At 42.0% G+C, this 12839-nt stretch overlaps 1 protein-coding gene across 2 annotated transcripts in view; it reads left to right on the plus strand.

Annotated features, from left to right (window-relative positions):
• The first annotated feature begins 472 nt into the window (after positions 1-472).
• The window catches only part of apba2b (amyloid beta (A4) precursor protein-binding, family A, member 2b), a 30921-nt gene continuing 18554 nt past the window's right edge, over positions 473-12839 (plus strand). Inside the window, exons 1-6 of one of the 2 annotated variants that reach the window (XM_085355186.1) lie at positions 473-947; positions 1299-1555; positions 1589-2383; positions 8280-8360; positions 9544-9583; positions 10057-10202. In XM_085355186.1, coding sequence (XP_085211312.1) covers positions 473-947; positions 1299-1555; positions 1589-2383; positions 8280-8360; positions 9544-9583; positions 10057-10202 — 1794 coding nt within the window. Of the gene's footprint in view, positions 948-1298; positions 2384-8279; positions 8361-9543; positions 9584-10056; positions 10203-12839 lie in introns of both variants that reach the window. The other variant, XM_085355176.1, reaches the window with a different exon arrangement.

The following is a 12839-nucleotide window of genomic DNA, read 5'->3' on the forward strand; positions in this document are numbered from 1 at the left end:
GCACCTATGTGGAGATGACCTTGATTTAACTATTGATTCTTTGTCTGGCATTGTCCCATTAGGTTTATGTGCAGGCAGTATGCCCAGAAAGGCTCTGTTCTTTGTGTTTATGGTTATAAAACAGCCTGAGCAACATGTCAAAACCGCTGTTGTGAATTTGGAGTTTGAAATTTGAAGTAAGCACCAAAGTGTTCTTTAGACTGTACACTGTAAATAAACCATGTCTTATTTAATTACAAGAATATATTGGAGTCCCAGAATGTGTTTGTTTGCACATGGGTCTGTTTGATAAAGGGAATCTGTTTATAGAAATGTGATAACACATTTTATGGATTTGTCCTAAAACCTTATAATTATACCAGCTTTGGCCTTGTAGATGTGAACAATCATGTAATGCATCTGAATTTTAAGACATTCTGAAGTCTTTCTCCTGTTTTTCCTCTGTCACGTAGGGTAAAACCCACAACAATGCATGGCCTGTAAGCCGCCAACCATGGCTCAAAGGAAGAGGCCAGGGACCAGTGGAGGAAATAGTATGGCTGCCCCAGGTCCCGCCTCCTGTCCTACCACTCACGCTACAGAGTCATGTGATCTGAAAGCAGTAGCGGCGCGGCAACGCCCACACCGCTACCCCAAAGAATCGCGTGAGCCGAAACCTCTCCCTCACTCCTGCAAGGCACAATATTCTTCTCCCAAGTCTCAAGACACGGGGCGCAGTCATCCAGAAGCGGATGCAGATCAGGAGGAGGAAGTGAAGCGGTACAGCAACCACGAACCAGACGCAGAACTTCAGGATCAGCGTCCAGCAACACCATCCACGCCGGAACATAACCACGACCGAGATGACCCTAACCAGGGGGACTTCCACGGTGGAGCCGACAGCCTGGATGATGATTCCAGCTCTGATTATATAAACAACACCTCAGATGATGATGACTATGATGACGGTAAATGTGTACATGGTCAACTTTTCTGTTTTACCTTTTATTTTTATAATATTTTTTATAATATTTTAATATCCATTATTATTAATTCTGCTAATTGGCACAATATTTGCAGTACTGATTTTTTTATTGGTTCTACAAATCAAAGGAAAACCCATAAATAACATTTTGTAGCTACCAAAGTTTGTCCTTTAAATAGAAATTGAGCCTGCTCATGCTTAGTAACTGTTTGCGATTTAGACATCAGTAAGCTAAAGTATGCATACAACTTATAGACTTATAGTGATAATTATATTAGTGAAGAAGCTCCAAATATAAGGACCACAACTTAATGTGATTATAAAACTTCTTCAGGGTTGGCAGAGGAGGATGAAGGTGTTACTTACTACATCCGCTACTGCCCAGAGGATGACAGCTACCTGGAGGGCATGGACTGCAACAACCAGGGAGACTGCAACCACAGCCACAGCCGGGGGGACTGCACCAGCACCATGCAGCTTGGCGGGTCCCACACTGATGAATGCCAGGAAGCTGTGGAGGGCTGGACCGAAGAGGGGGAGGGGCAAGCGAGAGACGAAGAATGGGTGGAAGATGAGGAGGGGGAAGGGGCAGTGAGGGAAGAGTGGAGAGAAGAGGAGGAAGAGGTGAGGGAAGAGTGGAGAGAAGAGGAGGAAGAGGTGAGGAAAGAGTGGAGACAGGGAGATGAGGAGCCGCGAGAGGAGTGGAGGGAGGAGTGCCAGGCCAGGCAGGAGCAGTGGGCGGGTCGTGAGAGGCACCGAGTGGAGGAGTGGGGTGAGGGAGAGGGAGAGGTCCGCTGTGAGGTGGTGGAGCAAGATCCCGATGAGCAGATATACAACGGACGACCGGAGCCCATCCTGGACCATCACCACCACCATCATCACCACCACCAGCCTGCCACGCAGGATGCCGCACACACCCGAAGGGCTGACAGAGAAGAAGAGGAGGCGGAGAGCGAGGACTACTGCCCTAACGAGGATGAAGAAGAGGAAGGCGAGGAGGAGGAGAGAAATGGAAGGGCCTACACCGGAGACTACTACGCCCCTGAAGACAACGGGAACTCGGTGCGAGTCTCTCCCTACCGAAGCCGTAAAGTGCTGGTGGTTGAGGGGGAAACAGGGGAGGAAGCTGAGGAGGACATTGATCAAATTGTTGCTGAGATTAAGATGAGTATGAGCATGGGGAGTCTCAGCAGTGGCACAGACCAAAGCCCGGAAGAGCTGGCACAGGACCCCGCACCAAGTGACTACCCTCACTCCAAGCCCGACGCAGCACCTTACCCTCCACCTCACCACCGACACGACAGTAGGCCCAAGTCCCTCAACCTCCCCTCCATGCACCACAACAACCCTGATCTCCAGCGGGGCCACAAGACGCATCCACGCTCACCTGATGACAGGCAGAGATGGCCCCAAGAGCAGGTGAGCTGAAGAGTATTGCTGTTGTATTATATTTATATTTAATCCCTGAACCGAATGAGTTCAGGGCCTCATCTTCAAAGTAATTTATTGCACAGAACAACAGAAAAACTAAAGAGATGAGCCACACATTATCAGGCTACACCGATTTAATTATATAGCCCGAAGTAACTGTGTTTACATGGTTTCATTCCCTTGTTCAAGAAGAAGGCTTAGTTTGTTTTTACATAAATACACTGTTGGGTCTGTGTTTCCACAAACCCCGCTAATTCTAGAGACTTATTCATCATGAAGAAAACAAGACAGTCGATCGATCGATTATTTGCACAAGGGAGGCCTCGTCTGTGTCCACCACGAAAATGACCCCCAGATCTGACCTCCTCCTGCTACCTTTTATTGAGAGACAGTTCACACAAAGCACGTCAGAACAAAACCACGCCCCCTTGGTTCTAAGACAAAGCATTTTATGTATATGTGTGAACTTCTGTAAGAATGTGTGTGTGTGTGTGTGTGTGTGTGTGTGTGTGTGTGTGTGTGTGTGTGTGTGTGTGTGTGTGTGTGTGTGTGTGTGTGTGTGTCAGACCTCCTGCTGACCAAAGGGTCGTAAACCCAGGAAGCTTACATCAAAAGAAACAGATCTTTCCGATAGGATGTATCTACAATAAAACCTCCCCCAGCACAGAGTGGTTGGAGAGGTGGTCAGGATCAAAGGAATGACTTTGATCCTACTGCTTGAACTAAGACTGTACAAATTTAAGAAACGCAATGGCAACATTCAACAATTAGACTTACACTAGAACTAGAGGAAGTCCACAGTCTATATAAATGTACCCCCTTAGGGTTAATTATTGGACCTCAAGGTAACTGTGTGTACCTTCTTAATGGCCAAAAAGGTGTGTACATGTTCCCAAGCAGTAAAAAAAGACCATATTTGCACCGTTTCTCTGAGATTTTGAGGTGCAACCCCAGGAGATTTGCCTTTGTTGGGCCAAACGCAAAAAGAAATTGGGCAAAATACAAATTTTACTCTTTGGTTTTAAGCTTTTATTGTTTCTTTGTTGATCTAACTTACATGAAAACACATTATTTTATGAGGAAAAATTGAATAATAATCATGCCGACACCCCGGGGTTAATAAACTTGAGCCAAAGCCTCCTCATGACGATTATGCCAACAAATTTGACTTATTTCCTGTATGTTTTTCTTTTATTTTAATGAGTTCTATAAGGAAAAATATTGTTCCAGTGAGTTGTTGCATTTTCATTTTCATTCTCAGTTACTAAAATGTTTTGTATTACTCATACCTTTAGGTTTTAGTTTCCTTTTAGGTGCCATAATACATGATAAGCTTGGCAATGCCCCAGTAACAAACCAATGTACCAGTAAAGCAACAACAGGATACTTTATTTTTATAAGCATGTATATATTAAAAAATATCAGTGTTTAAATTCCTTTACTTTCTTAATTTGGTCTTTTTCATGATCTGTTCTTATGGGCATTAGAAGAAGACATCACAGGGTATTTTCATTTCATGTTTATAGAGTTTGGAAAAAAGCATGAAGGTGCATTACTTCTTGGTCCAGAGGTACGTATATAGATTGCCCTCCAAGTATAAATAAGCAAAAAAGAATAAATACCGATAAAAAAAATCACATTAATGACAAAAGGTTACATTTCAACCTAATTCAGAACCTGTTTAACCTGTTTCATTTTACGACTAGTTAAACTGTCTGCTGTACGCTGTTCACTGAAGTCAAGGCTATAAGAGAAAAACAGAACATGAGAGGACATGAATGGAGGCCCCTGCACAGTATATTCTGGCCATATACAACAGACCCTTGCCACTGGATGTGATTTAAAGAGATTTGTGGTGATAAGAAGGAGATGAGTTACAGGTGACATGTTTGTCATTACCACCCAGAGAATAACAGGAGTGTCACCCCTCCCCCGCGTTACCTTGAGATGTCCCCCTCCTCATCTCTCTGCTTCTCACGGATCTTGATTAATGCACACATGCTGTACATGCACGCCGATAGAGTCAAACACACGCAGAGCCCCTCCACCCTCTAAAAGTCAGATGGTAAAAGGAGAACAGGGATAGTCTCCTGTGGGCAGCATGCTGATACCCACCTGCTCCACGGTGTGCACGAGCGCTGGTACATTCACTGCATATATGTAGCTCATTTGTAGCACAGAAGTGGGTCAGGCATTGTAGTGGCTTGATGAAATTGAAACACACACACACACACACAAAAAAAACAGTTAAGTGCAGATGGAGATGACTCCCAGGCTCACTGAGATAATTCGGTCATTTTGTTCTCTCTTATTCAAAGAAATGTTCTCTGTGCACCACTTCAGAATGACCCTAAACTAGACCGGGACAACAGTGAATTTAAAAAAAGATGTCTTTTGCACAATGTGGAGCCAAAAGATCATGTTAACTGAAGAGTTACAAGACTGTTCAGGGAGGTCATCTACACACAAATACAAGTATACACAAAATGATGCTGTGCTGATGTGTTTTCAGCTTTGACATTTTGCAAACAGAATTTCTCACAATAACCTTTCTCAGTTACTTTTCTTTTTACTTGCTTAAAATTTGTTCTGGGCTCCTTTTCCTACCGTAAAGCAATCCAGTTGGGTTTTTTAGAGCTTGGTGTTTGATTCACTAAAAGAAGCCATTTTCACATTAATAATGGTGCGATTTTAGCAGAGTTTATTTAGGTGGATCCAAAGCTTTTCTTAAAACGGCCAGTGTTTAAAGACTATGCTTGTACACAAGTAGTATTGCAATTAGCTATATTTTTATGTGTTCTCTCATTTTCAGTCATAAATACAAAGCCAACCTAAAACAGTCAAAACGCTTTGTAAGTAAATAAAAATAAAACATAAGAAAATAATTACAAAATCTCATAAGTCTAGATTTTATTCACAATACAACACAGAAAAAAATGTCAAATGTTTAAACATTTTAATATTTCAGCAAAAATATTAGCTCATTTTTAATTTGATGTCAACAACACACCTAAAAAGGTTTGGACATGGCCACATTTCCATCTGTGTAGGTGACCAGTGTCTGGATTTTTGGGAGAGGAATGTTGTCCCATTTTTGTCTGATATAGGATTCTAGTTGTTCAACAGTCCTGGCTCTTCTTTGTAGTATTTTTCATTTCATTATGCTTCAAATGTTTCAGTTGATAAAACATCTGGAGTGAAAGCAGGCCATTTCATTCTGGACTCTTCTACTACAAAGCCTTGCTGTTCTTATAGCTGGAGTACATGTTTTGCATTGTCTTGATAAAACATTTAAGGGTTTTCCTGGAAAAAAAACACCATGTTGCTCTAAAACCGAGCGCTGATAACAAGCCTGATGGAGCCTCTCCTCTTCGTTCTGCAGGACTTGGAGTCCATGTATTTAAATGAATTTCAAATTTGGATTCAGCGGACTACAAAACAGTTTTCCACTTTGCCTCAGTCCATTTTAAATGAGCCTTGGCCCAGAGGATGGCGATATTTCTGGATCATATTCACAGATGGCTTCTTCTTTGCACCATAGAGCTTTAACCTCCATTTGTGGATGGCACATTGAACTGTGTTAACAGACAGAGATTTATGGAAGTCTTCCTGAGCCCATGCAGTGTTTTCCATGACAGAATCAGGCCTGTTTTTAATGCAGTGCTGCCTGATTTTGATTTTTTTTAGCCTTTTGTTTCCCAGTCCCAAGTTTTTTGATAGTTGTTGCTGTCAGCAAGTTCATGAAATAGTGAAATGTCTCACAAGTTTTTTTTGGTGGTTCTGTGGCAAATTCTCGTATCTCAAATCCAGGGTGTTAAATATTGAGATCCCAGTTTTTTCTGCTGTTGTCTCTTTATAATGTCAGATATAGCAGATATTCTCAATATGGTAATAAGACAAATGCCCCTGTCTGAGCACAGAAAATGCAACTAATGTGCAAACCTCCTGTGTGGCAGCCAATCAGAAGATCTGCATGGAGCAATATTAGATAAATAAATTAGAACTAGAACTAATCTAGTAACAAAAATATGGAGCTGGACATCACAGAGAGACTACTTGAAATGCTTTTTACATTTTATTTTATGTGCGTGCCATTATGTGTTAATCTGATGAGCATTCATCACAGCCTGATAAAGGTAATTATCGCTGAAGACAGCTGAGTGATATGTTGCTTCTAGCTGAAGATACTTTATAGAAAAGTAGCGGATGTCTCCTAATTTTAGTTCAGACTTGAGGATGATTGGACAAGTGAGTCCTGTCTTGTACATATGCACACATTAGCAGAAGCTGCCAATCATTTGGTGTGTGTCTTGTGAATGCTATTTGCACCGATGATTGAAGCAGTGCTGATTTATTGATGGTTCAGTTGCACATAAAGGCTATTTGTAAAATGCACAGTGGGCTGGACTCACTTGGGATGCTGCTCATAAATGTAGTTTTGTAGACCATCACAGTTTGGCATTCCATCCCTCCCAACAACAACATGAATCTCATCAATTTAATGGTTGTTTGCACAACTGAGTTGGGCGGCACAGTGAATACTGATTAGAACTTTATGTCTGCTTTTCTGTTCGCAAAGGAGGCTATGCAGCTGCATGACAGCATGGGCTTTTCCTCTGAATTTCACATTTCTTTACTGCTTTGCTGTGGAGGAGGAGTGGGGGGGATTTCTTGGAAGGAGGATTTTATTTGCGCCACTAATACAATTAAATGTTAATGAGCCATTGTGGACTGCAAAATGGGCATCCAGGGGAATGAAAGGGTGTTTTCCATCCTACTAAGTTATGGTTCTGGCTATACCGACTGCTGCACTGGATAATTGAAAGACGCATGCCATCATCAATGATGCTCCAGTTTTTGAACATGTCTGAGAACAGGAAAAAGACTAATTTTCATTCATAAAGTTTAAATACCTGTGGTCAACCATCCACAGAAATGGACAGTGCACAAGAGAGATGGAAAAGAGAGAGCAGGCAGGGTGGAGTAGGTGGATTCAAGTTTCAGGGTGATTTGTGATGGAAGGATAGCTGCAAGAGTGAAAGCGAAGGTTTTATCAGATTGTAGTGAGACCTGCTGTGATGTATGGTTTGGAGACATTGGCACTGATAAAGTGATAGGAGGCAGATTTGGAGTGGGCCGAGCTGAATGAAGACCCACAGGACCTAAGGAGAGGATTAGAAATAAGTACATCAGAGGGACCGCTCAGGGTGAGCGGTTTGGAGACAAAGTTAGAGAGGCAAGGCTGAGATGGTTTGGACATGAGCTGAGGAGGGATATTGGATATACTGGACAGTTGAATATGGAGCTGCCAGGCAGGAGGGATAGAGGAAGACCACAGGGAAGACTCGTGGATGTAGTGAAGGAGGGCATGCAGAGGGTTGGTGTGACAGAGGAGGATGCTAAGGATACGATGAGATGGAGGCAGATGATCCTAAAACGAGTAGCCGAAAGGAGAAGAAGAAGAAGAATACTGAATGTGATGATAGACTCTAAATGATTAATCCATCATTAAAATATGAAATACATTTAAAATATGCATCTGTGTGGCATCTACTGGATGTATTGTGTAATTGACAAGAGAGCAGACTGTTAAAAGACCAAACTGAACTATATTCCAGTGGTTTGAACCGATACTGCTTGTTTTCTTAACCTCTTAAGCCCCAAGCCTAACTGATCTCCTGCCTTTTGCCCCCGCATCAGGGGGCGTTGGGGCTTAATTTCAGTAGTATTTGTGGCTTAAAACTTCAAACAAGTACACAAAAAGAGACTTGGATACAGCATTTTGACTCACCTTGTTGGTTACAGTGCTGGCTACACATTAAAAACCTCCGTTTCCTGCACATTGTAATTTCCTTGCACCTGTTCTTCTGTGTTGGCATGCCAGGTGAGCAATGGCGCAGAGCAACCCAGAAAACAGCAGCGGTCCGACCTCAACGTCCCCCTGGAGAACAACAACGTACCAGAGGTAAGACGTTCTCTGGATATCCTGTCGCAGCGTTTCCTTCTTTGTCATTTATCTACCCCGAGGTTGTTTGCACAGGATATATTGTTGTTTATGTGTGCGTGCATCCATATGGTTATGTTTGTGCGTGCATGTGTGTGTGTGTGACCATTTAAGTAAATGAGTAATTGTGTAATTACAACCTCAGCTCATGTCCTCTGCTTTCGGCATGATAGCATCCTGATAATTGACTAGCATTCTGCTTGTGGTTTTATGAGAGCCATTTCTCATCGAGACGTCTGCGGTGGGAGGATGCCCCCGTTCCACCCTCCCACCACCCTCCCTCCACCCTTACTTCCTTGTCCTTGAGGGGAGCAGAATCTCTGAATATGGAGGGAAGGCTCAGTGGTATCACCAGGATCAGTGTTTGAATCTCATGAATCTCCCTGTGGCCATCTAAAGCTTCCTCATCCCTCGTGGATACGATATCTCTTTGCAGTCGGGCTTTTCCGGCTTCCATAGTGCTTTTTAGCAAGTCAGGCACGTGGAGATTCTGGAGCTGCAAGGTTTAAATGCTTTTATCTGTGTCAGTGTTCATTTTGACAGCAAATTCTGATTTAGCTTTAGTCATAGTCTTGTGACTAAAATGTCGTGCAGCTGTAGTCATAATTTAGGCATCTAAGTTCTTTTACTTTCAGTCTAGTTTTATTTGACTAAATGTTATAATTATAATAGACTAAAACTTCAGTTTGCCATGCTATTACTGGTGAGAGTTGCTCCACATGGTTTACTAATCATATTATTTTCCTTGACATCAAACGCAAAGGGTGTCTGTATGTGTGGAGAAGAAGATCACTTCCCAACTCGTCCCGCCTTTCTGCACAACTTAATTAGTTCTGATTGGATCTCGTCTCTGCAGAACATTTTCATCTCGTTTTTGTTTGTTGATGATTGTGTAAATACATTTCATCATAGTTTTTGTCTATGAAAGGAATAATTCTGTAAATTTGGCGTCACTGGTCTTTCAACTATTGTGAAAGCCTTGTTTTGCTAGTGTGTCTTTCATGATGGCATATTTGAAGTCAAGTTTATTTAAAGAATTTGAAGTTTAGCACGTTTATTTTGAAACAGCAGAGAAGTACAGTATGTAATTCACTGTAAGTCTATTCATAACATTTATCTGCTATTACCTGTTTCTGTCTTCCAGCCTACAAAGAAGGTCGCATCCTTCCCCAGCTTTGTCGATGGTAAGTTCATCTGCACATCTGTTTGGTGGTGAAATTCAAATTTTGGAATAAAAACCAAGTAATCACAATAAGTTACAGTACTTCCCTGCCTTTGGGCATGATCTAGGGCTAACAGTATGTTTTAAAAGGCTTTAGTTGCCATCAGATCATGGTGGCACATTGTGCTCCAAAGTGGGTGTCTGAGAGTCCACATCTAGATATCACAGGATATCACAGATGCAGATTAATCACAGCTCCTGTTAGCACTGCACCTCCATTAGCTCACAGCCGGTGGCCATTTCACTGCTGAGGCCTATCCAGCCGTTTATCACTATATCTCCAGTGTTTGGCTTCTTTTTCTTCACGCAGCACACTGACTGCAGTAATTAAAATACCTTCTCCGCTGCACGCTCCACCCTTTCAGTCTAAACATGCTTTGTCTTTCCCTTTGTCTCCCTCTTAATCACCATCCTCTCTGCCTCTCCCTGGCTCAGTCCCAGGACCCTGTGAGCCAGAAGACCTGATTGATGGGATTATCTTTGCTGCTAACTACCTGGGCTCCACTCAGCTGCTGTCTGAGAGGAACCCCTCCAAGAACATCCGAATGATGCAGGCCCAGGAGGCTGTCAGCAGGGTCAAGGTACTCAAAAACACCCACTCGTGCACCGATTCACATACGAAGACACAGTTACCGCTGCATTTCTGAGTCATACAGACAATCACACTTCCTTGTGCTTTCACAATATAGGTGTCACAATATACTGGTGATAGTAAATAATATGAAACAGCAATATCATGTCAGAAACACGGATATGACAACATGGTGATAACAACCCAGTGGCAGCACAGCCATGATTCAGCTCAAGAGTCAAGTTTATTGCAACTCTCCAATTTAATCTGTGCTCACCTACACAGGTGGAGTCAGGCTGTTGTTGGGTTGTTAAGTGAAGCAGTTGGAGATGAGCAGGCTGGACTTAAATTCTTAATTTAATTACCAATTTGTTGTCTGCCCTTGTTACTGCTTTTCCTTGCTTTCTTAATACTAGCCTCTTAAAATGTGCAACTGTGCCCTGCGCCTTGTGCTCTGCACTTTCCAGCTGGCCCGATTGAGTTACAAGAGTTTGCTGCTCTGTTCTAGCTGTGCAAACTGAGCACTGCACATGTCAGTGACATTTGGTCAGGCTGGTTTAGGCTTGTTATTTGCCTTATTAGAGACAACAGAATAATCTTTTCAGATGTTCCGAAGACATTTACACAGTTTGTTGCTTCTGTTAGATTACTAATGGCTTTATCCTTTTTTTTCCTTTTTTTTAAAAAAGATTGCAACCCACCTCCTCTCTGCACCCACATGGTTCACATAGCCTCTGTGTCAGATCCACAAAGCACAGCAATAAATAGAGCTAAGTGTGCTAAGGTATGCTGAGGAGAGGACACAGAGGGAGACAGAGCGAACCGATAGCAAGGCTTAAGAGGGCTATATATACACGGAGAATTGATTGCATGATGAGACGTACGTGGAAAACTCTGGGGATAATGCGGACGATCACAAAGGAGTAAAAATGCAGCTGTCAAAGTTAAATAGAAAGTAAAAAAAGACATGAATCATTGTAACAGAAGGCAGAGGAAGGAAATAACAAAGAGCAAATAAGTTCTCACAGAAACCACAGGGACCATTTTCATTTCTTTTTTTCTTTATTTTTTGCAATATTTCCTATGGCTAACATAATTATGTAGGGAAAATCTCACATCGTGACAGCCCTAACAACATTAAAGACTAATTTTGGTTGCAAAGTGTTTTTCCTCTGGTTCCATAATGCTTTGTAGTCCCTAATTGAGTCTGAAGAACTGTGAATATCAGAGCCAGCTGGGTCGGTCATGGGTTGTAATTTACAGCTGCCCTGTTGGGTAGTCAGCCACATCATTTGTAACTTCAACAAATATTGATGATGAGAAGTAGCACTAGTAGCAGCAGTGAGGTTGCGGTAGTCCCAAGTCACCAGGAAGTACTGCCGGTGATCCTAAGTATCTGGAAATATGTATTAGTTGAATAAACAGTTCCTCCAGTAGGAAGCTGCTGAGAGGCCGTTCCCTTCGGACGGAGCTTTTTATTCAGTGACGGTTCTCTAATTTCTAACAGATGTGCCATCATTCTGTTGTTGTTTAAGCAGCACCAGAAACATTCAAATGTACCTAAAGACATATAAAAGGACATAGAAGCCTTACAGGAACACTCAGTGGCATTACATGACTAATACAGAGAGTGTATTCCTGATACAGTGTCATTTTTCACATTACTGTACATGCATAGAATGGGAAAACACAAACAAAATCCTGGTACTGCAGAATATTCTGTTATATTTAGTCATTTATAACAGCTATGACATTATTTCTTAACTCATACCCACAAACTTCCAAATGAAATATACAGTACATGGATATTAATTATTTTTTCTAAGCAGTATAGTCATGTATTAAGCATCAGTGGTCTTTTAGGGCAGCTGAAAAACTTGGCCAGATTAGACTTCAGGGCACGTGTGTTCGTCACAGCCGACTGGATAATGGGGCTTCTGGCATGTGAGCCTCCCTGCTGTTCACTAATATCATTACAAAAATGATGTTTCAGAAAAGTGCTGTGGATGGTGCTAGTACAGCTCAAAGAGGCTCATTTGATGTTAGTTTGGAGAAGCTTTTCATCACTGTCCAGAGCTCTTGTGATAAAACATCTCTTATGACAAACTAGACTGTCAGACTTATGGTACTGGTCACATTTATCTGTTTTGGGCTCGCAGTCCCTCTGCCAGGTGACTGATGTCATCTCGTGTCGTGACAAGATGACATTAGTGCTAACGTTCTGGTGCGTAGTTGCTAACCGAGCACTGGCCTCTTTTATCTCCCTCTCGTGTGAATACAAGCTTTGATGTTATTCTAAATATTGAATGACCGCCTCCGTAGTGGTCTACTTTTAGAAAGTTACATGCTGAAATAAGACTTGTTAATCGACGTGTGACCAAAGTCTGTTTAAGCTTCTCATATTGGTTGTATTGTCTCCGTTTTAGCCACATTTTGCAGGTTTCTTATGCTTGTGTGAAATAAACAAACATATAATTTTGTTCATGTAATTATTAAGGGACAATCCTACATAATTAGAGTTTCCATAAGGTTTGTATATGAAAATATAGGGAAAACACACATAAACTCAAAGGAAAACGTATGTATCTTGACTGCGCTGACATGTTTCACAAATATAACACACATATCAAGGTGTAGTCACAGCCTG

Source organism: Diplotaxodon limnothrissa, linkage group LG1 (genome assembly GCF_057381915.1).
Source record: "Diplotaxodon limnothrissa isolate DT_005_m linkage group LG1, D_limnothrissa_male_GT1.1, whole genome shotgun sequence".
Classification (NCBI taxonomy): domain Eukaryota; kingdom Metazoa; phylum Chordata; class Actinopteri; order Cichliformes; family Cichlidae; genus Diplotaxodon; species Diplotaxodon limnothrissa.